At 56.4% G+C, this 6,977-nt stretch overlaps 1 protein-coding gene across 1 annotated transcript in view; it reads left to right on the top strand.

Moving 5' to 3' along the window:
• Window positions 1–4,433, top strand: part of MSANTD1 (Myb/SANT DNA binding domain containing 1) — a 7,493-nt gene extending 3,060 nt beyond the window's left edge. The window contains exons 2-3 of the mRNA XM_012557611.1: window positions 2,201–2,476; window positions 4,193–4,433. Coding sequence (XP_012413065.1) covers window positions 2,201–2,476; window positions 4,193–4,433 — 517 coding nt within the window. The remainder of the gene's footprint in view (window positions 1–2,200; window positions 2,477–4,192) is intronic.
• Window positions 4,434–6,977: the final 2,544 nt, after the last annotated feature.

Here is a 6,977-nt window from a genome sequence, read left to right as displayed (position 1 = left end):
TGGAGGGGTCGTCAGGGCGTGGAGGGGTCGTCAGGGTGTGGAGGCGTCGCCAGGGCATGGAGGGGTCTCAAGGGTGGGGAGAGATCTCAAGGGTGCACAAGGGTCATGAGGGCGTGGCGGGGTCAGGAATGTGAGGAGTGTCAGGCTCATGGCAGGAGCGAGGGGCAGTGGGAAGCGGTATGGACCAGGTGTCCGTCCTGCACCAGCCTCACGGGCCTCACGGGGGTCTTGGGCGGTGACCGCCTGGCTCTTTGAGCCGAACTCTCACGGGCAGATACCTACCGTGCACTCAGCCCTTGCTCCTGGCGCTCCCTTGGAGATGAGGCTCAAAGGGCCCCGAGACCCCAGAGGTCACAAGGTTCTGTCTGTAGCTGTGCTTACTTTACTTCTCCTGACCCTCTGGGGTCCTCAGCCAGCTGTGTGAACGCCTGTGTCTGACACAGCCCAGCCCTCAAGCCGGGACATGGCGGCCGCTGTGCGTCCGAGGCATTGTCACTCAGTGATGACCACGGTGGATTTTAGCCGCCCTAGGTCGTGATCTGAGTGGGAAAGATGCTAGTCTGGCTACGTCAGGTGCACACGTGGACCACAGCTGCCGCCCCCTGACCCCCAGGCCCCTGACTTCCCCAGCCTCCCGGCCCCTGTTCAAGCAGCTCAACCCGCAGCAACTGGTGAGGAAGGGGCTACTGGAGGTGGAGGGCGGGGAACCGGGCTGCTTTACCAGCAGTCCTGACTCGTAATTGATGGGAGACGCCTCCCCTCTGGCTCTGGTTGGGTCTGGGCAGGCTATCCATTATTTATCCCAAAAGCCTCCCTCCAGTCCCAGTGGAGGGATTCTGTTCCCGTTCCTGGAGGCCAGCTGTGAGCCAGGAGGACAGAGGATACAGGGGATGAGGGTGCAGCAGGGAGGGCCCTCAGAGGGCGCAGGGCGGGCCCGTGCACGGCACCTCCCAGTTTGTGAAGCACCGGTACTCCTCACAGCTCCCGAGGGGGAAACCGAGGCCCAGAGTGGGGAAGCAGGTTGCCCAAGGCAGCACAGCCCCCTAACAGGCTAACATTTTGACTGGTCAACTAGTTCTTTTTTACCCTCAAGACAGCCTCCCCAGAGCAGGGGCTTTTCTTATTTTTTTTCAAGAACTCTTTATATATTAAGGTTATGAGGCTAAGGGAAGACAGAGTGAATGCTGGGTTCCATGGAGTGTGGTTTATTGAGCTGCCATTCAGGGGCCTCTGGAGCTGGGGGCAGCCTTTCCTTGTGCTGATCAGGTTCTTGCTTGGACCCATTTGAACAGCAGCAGCAGTATTAGCGTGGCCCGTGGCGTGTAGATTCCTGCTGCCTTCGGCCAAGAATGATGTTAATGCTGCCTGCTGCTAGCTCCTGCCCTGTGTATGGATAGCTTGCTGTTTGCCAGACACCAGGGATCACTCTCTTAAACCCCTGAAGCTGGCAGCGTAGTGGTTAAGAAAGCAGCTGCTAACCAAAAGGTTGGCAGTTCAAATCCACCAGCAGCTCCTTGGAAACCCTATGGGGCAGTTCTACTCTGTCCTATAGGGTCGCTATGAGTCAGAACCAACTCGACGACAATGGGTTTCATTTTTTATTTGGTTTGGTTTGTAGCCTGTGAGGGACTCCCTTTGATTATCCCCCTTTTACCGATGTGAAAACTGAGGCTCAGAGAGGTTGCAGAACCTGCCCAAGGTCACACAGGGAGTGGTGGATCCGAGATGCAGACTCAGACTTGTTGGACATGAAAGCCCACGCTCTTAACCCCTGTCATCCTCCCTGAGGGGTCCCCTTTAGGAAACGGCTTATAGCATTGTAGTATTTTTATTCTGTTTGCATTGTGTTCCCTATCTCGTTACATTATAAGAGTTTACCATTGCTGGTTAACTGCTTTAAAAAGCAGAACTGGTTCATTGCAGAGAGCTTAGAAACTACAGCAGCAAGGAGAAAAGCAGTAGGAATCAGCCCAGGACCCCCCATTTCAAGACAGCCTCACTGACAGTTGGGGCATCTGCTTCTTGCCTTTTTCTTTAACATCTGAAGCGGCACAGGCCTCGCAGCCTGGCTTCTCCCGAAGCCTGGTGTCATCGCAGCCCTGGAGCTGGGTCGGCCTTTCTGGCCCCCCGGCTGTGGAGCCCGTGCAGCCCCCCGGCCCATTCTCTGTCTCACACTTGGCTCTTGTGTCTCTCGTTTCAGGAAATTAAAATGCATGACAGATAGCGAGTCCGTCCCGCCCGACTGGCCCTATTTCCTAGCCATTGATAGGATCCTGGCCAAGGTTCCCGAGTCCTGTGACGGGAAACTGCCGGACAGCCAGCAGCCGGGGCCCTCCACGTCCCAGACCGAGGCGTCCCTGTCGCCGTCCACTAAGTCCACCCCCCTGTACTTACCGTACGGCCAGTTCTCCTACGAAGGCCACTGTGAGGACAACGGCTCCGACAGCTCCTCCAGCTTACTGTCCCTTAAGCTCAGGTGTGTGCCTCCCCACCCCCATCCTGGGCAGGCCCGTGAGGACAGCAGCCGCTCCTGGCCACGCCGGGGCTGCTGGGCGACAGCGTGGGCTTTAGTCAGCAGCGTGGTGTGCCTCCCGGCTCCGTCACTCCGAAAGTCCCCGACCTCTCTGAGCCTCAGTCTCCCCTTCTGTGAAATGGGGATCACCAGTGCTTCCTCGGAGCGTGGCTGGGTGTATCGCGGGAAGGGACACACTCGGAGTCCTCGGCCCAGGGCCCCACCCAGGGGGTGCAGCTGAGGTCACGGGACCACACGCTCGGCCCCAAGTGTACCCCAGCCTGCCCTCAGCTCCCGTCCCCCTGGCCCCCAGCAGACTTTGCCTTTGTGGCGCCCACAAGGAGGGCATCCTCATAACCTGGCTGTCTGTCCTCACCTCAGCCCCGCCCTGCTTGCAGCCCTGCCCTTGCACACACTGCGGCAGACCAGCTCCCGAAGAGGGGGCATCTGGGATGGGCTTTCACGGGTGCGTAGGAGCTGGCCAGGTGGAGACAAGAACAGGAAGGTTGTGGGTCTGAGTCGCAGCCTCTCTCCTCTGTGCCTCAGTCTCCCTGCTGTCCCAGCTGCCGGGATGTTGCCCCGGGCTGGGATGTGGGGGCCACTCTCTCGCCCTGCCCTGAGGTGGGCTGGGTCACCCTACTCTGCCGAGAAGCATAGGCCCGGGGCTGGCGGGCAGGTGGGGACCAGGAGGACCTCGGTCAGAGTCCTGCCCCAGCATGGCCTTTGACACGCCAAGGGACTTTGGCAGTTAGACTGAGGATACCACCCCCCATAAGGGTTCCAAGTGGACGCCACGGTGTGGAGCTGCATCCCTCCTGCAAGCTCCCCAAGTGTGCTGCACCCTGCTCCCCAGTGTGCTGGCCCCCTGGGTGTGCTCCTCCCCCCCAGGGTGCTGGCCCATCTCCAGGCTACAGGGAGACCAAAACACCCACAGACCCAGGACGAGCACAGCCCTTCCTTCTGGACCTCAGTTTCCCCATCTGCCCAGGACTGGTGGGGACTGGGTGGCCTCAGGCTTTCCTGGAGGAGCCCCAAGTGCCACAGTGCCCAGGACCCTGCCCCAGCCTTCCTGGTCTCTCCTGGGGTAGCCTCGCCACCCCTGAGCCCCAGCTGGGGCCCGCCTGTCCCTGCCCGCCCAGCTCAGGGGTTGGGGCTCTCCTGGCAAGTGTGCTGGGTGGTGCCCACCCATGGGCGCTCCTCTGCCCTCTGGAGCTGGTCACCACCCCCCACACTGTGGGGCTTTGCATTATCCTGTGACCCCGGATCACGGTGGCGCCTGCTGGTCCCAGAGGGAGGCAGGGCCTGTGGCCCCCAGCACGCTCATCATCTGGGGTGGGCGGGCGCTGAGTGACCCCTCCTCCCACGCCTGGACCGTGAGTCTGTGAGCGAGGGACTCAGCCCCCTGGAGCCTCAGTTTCTCTACCTGTCCACTGGGGCCACCTCAGAGATGGCCGGCGCACGCGTGTCTCACAGCTGGTGCACACGTATCTCAGGCCAGCACACACGTCTCACAGTCAGCACACACATGTCTCACAGCCGGCGCACATGTGTCTCAGGCTGGCACATGTGTCTCAGGCCAGCACACGTGTGTCTCACGGTCGTTACATGCATGTCTCAGACCAGTGCACATGTGTCTCAGGCCAGTGCAAGCGTGTCTCACGGCCTCCCGTGTCGCTGCAGGTCGGAGGAGCGGCCCACCAAGAAGCGCAAGGTAAGGAGCTGCCCGTTCCAGAAGAAGAAGCTGCGGCTGCTGGAGGCCACCCTGGAGGAGCAGCGCAAGCTGAGCCGCGCCGTGGAGGAGACGTGCCGCGAGGTGCGCCGCGTGCTGGACCAGCAGAACATCCTGCAGGTGCAGAGCCTGCAGCTGCAGGAGCGCATGATGAGTCTGCTCGAGAAGATCATCGCCAAGTCCAACGTCTAGGCTGGTGGCCACCGGGACACAGCACCCGGAGAGAGAGCAGAGGCTCCGTGTGGCCTCTGGCCGGGCCCCAGGCGGCTCTGGGCCGGGCTGTCCCTCCGAGGGGGCGCGCTGAGGACCCCCCGGGCACTAGGAGACCCTGGAGGCCCCCCTCCAACATTCACGCCCTCCCTGGACACAAGGCAGGGATTCCACAGTGGGGACGTCTTCAAGTCCACGCTCTGGTGCGGTCACTCTTGGGGCTGCCTGAAGTGGCTTTAGTATTAAATGTGTTGTTTTTCATTACACCTGGATGCGGAGTTCACATCCGGTAGCTTGGAGGGAGCCCTCAGATCCGTCTGCTCTGACAGCAAAAGCAGGTGGCGATGGGTCAGTGGCGGTCCCCGCAGACGACGGACTCTCTCCTGGGGCGGACGGTCATTGTCCCCCTCTCTGCGGCCCCTGGCCACAGCACAGACCCCAGAGAGCCGCACGGCTCTGTGGCCTTTTCTCATCTCCTTTTGGGACCTTGGGTGTTCTGGCTGCTTCCTTAGTAATCACACTAATAAAAGGAATAACACCCCACTCATGTGCACCCCCCTCGTCCCTTCTCTGGGCACTGGGGCGACGGGGCGGTCGTGGGTCGGGGCGAGAATCCTCACCTCCCGTGCGGGAGTTGTCGTGGTCAGGTGCCATCGAGGTGGGTCGGACCCACAGCGACCCCGTGTGCCACAGAACGCAACCCTGCCCGCTCCTGCGCCCCCCTCACAATCGGTGCCATGCTTGAGCCCATTGGTGCAGCCACCGTGTCAGTCCATCTCACTGAGGGGCTTCCTCTTTTTTGCTGACCCTCTGCTTTACCAAACGTGATGTCCTTCTCCAGGGACTGATCCCTCCTGAGAACACGTCCAAAGTATGTGAGACAAAGTCTCCCCATCCTTGCTTCTAAGGAGCATTCTGGCTGTACTTCTTCCAAGACAGATTTGTTCATTCTTCTGGCAGTCCATGGTATATTCAATATTCTTCGCCAACACCATGATTCAAAGGCGTCAATTCTTCTTCTGTCTTCCTTATTCACTGCCCAGCTTTCGCATGCATATGATGCGATTGAAAACACAATGGCTTGGGTCAGGGGCACTTTAGTCTTCAAGGTGACATCTTTGCTTTTGAACACTTTAAAAAGGTCTTTTACAGCAGATTTGCCTAATGCAATGAGTCTTGATTTCTTGACAGCTGCTTCCATGGATGTTGATTGTGGATCCAAGTAAAATGAAATCCTTGACAACTTCAATATTTTCTCTGTTTATCATGGTGTTGCTTATTGGCCCAGTTGTGAGGGTTTTTGTTCTCTTTATGTTGAGGTGTAATCCATACTGAAGGCTGTGGTCTTTGATCTTCACCAGTAAGTATTTCAAGTCCTCTTCCCTTTCCACAAGCAAGGTTGTGTCATCTGCAAATTGCAGGTTGTTAATGAGTCTTCTTCCAATCTTGATGCCCCATTCTTCTTCATAGAGTCCAGCTTCTTAGAGAATTTGCTCAGCATACAGATTGAATAACTATGATGAAAGAATACAACCCTGATGCACACCTTTCCTGATTTTAAACCACAAAGTTCCACCTTGTTCTGTTCAAATGACTGCCTCTTAGTCTATGTACAGGTTCCTCATGAGCACAATTAAGTGTTCTGGAATTCCCATTCTTTGCAATGTTATCCATAATGTGTTATGATCCACACAGTCGAATGCCTTTGCATAGTCAATAAGACAGAGGTAAACATCTTTCTGATATGCTCTGCTTTCAGCCAAGATCCATCTGACATCAGCAATGATATCCCTCCCTCATTCCATGTCCTCTTCTGAAGCCGGCTTGAATTTCTGGCAGTTCCCTGTTGATGTAGTACTGCAACCATATTTGAATTGTCTTCAGCAGAATTTTCCTTACATGTGAGATCAATGATATTCTTCAATAATTTCCACATTCTGCTGGATCGCCTTTCTTTGGAATGGGCGCAAATGTGGATCTCTTCCAGTTTGTTGACCAGGTAGCTGCCCTCCAAATTTCTTGGCATAGACAAGTGAGCACTTCAGCGCTGCATCCGTTTGTTGAAACATCTTAGCTGGGATTCCATCAATTCCTGGAGGCTGGTTTTTCGCCAAGGCCTTCAGTGCAGCTTGGACTTCTTCCTTCAGTACCATTGATTCTTGATCATATGCTGCCTCCTGAAATGGCCGAATGTTGCCCAAATCTTTTTGGCACGGTGACTCTGTGTATTCTTTTGATGCTTCCTGCATCTTTCAATATTTTCTCCATAAAATCCTTCAATATTGCAGCTTGAGGCTTGAATTTTTTCTTCGGTTCTTTCAGCTTGAGAAATGCCGAGCATGTTCTTCCCTTTTGGTTTTCTACCTCCAGGTCTTTGCACATGTCATTATAACAGTTTCCTTTGTCTCCTTGAGCCATCCTTTGAAATTTTCTGTTCAGCTCTTTTACTTCTCCACACAGGAGACTCGGGCTTGATTCCAGCCAGTTTACTTCATGTGCAGCTACCACCCATCCGTCCATGGAAGC

Source organism: Trichechus manatus, unplaced genomic scaffold (genome assembly GCF_000243295.1).
Source record: "Trichechus manatus latirostris isolate Lorelei unplaced genomic scaffold, TriManLat1.0 scaffold00111, whole genome shotgun sequence".
NCBI classification, from domain to species: Eukaryota; Metazoa; Chordata; class Mammalia; order Sirenia; family Trichechidae; genus Trichechus; species Trichechus manatus.
The sequence above is the reverse complement of the archived record's forward strand: the minus strand, read 5'-3'. Positions and strand labels throughout refer to the sequence as shown.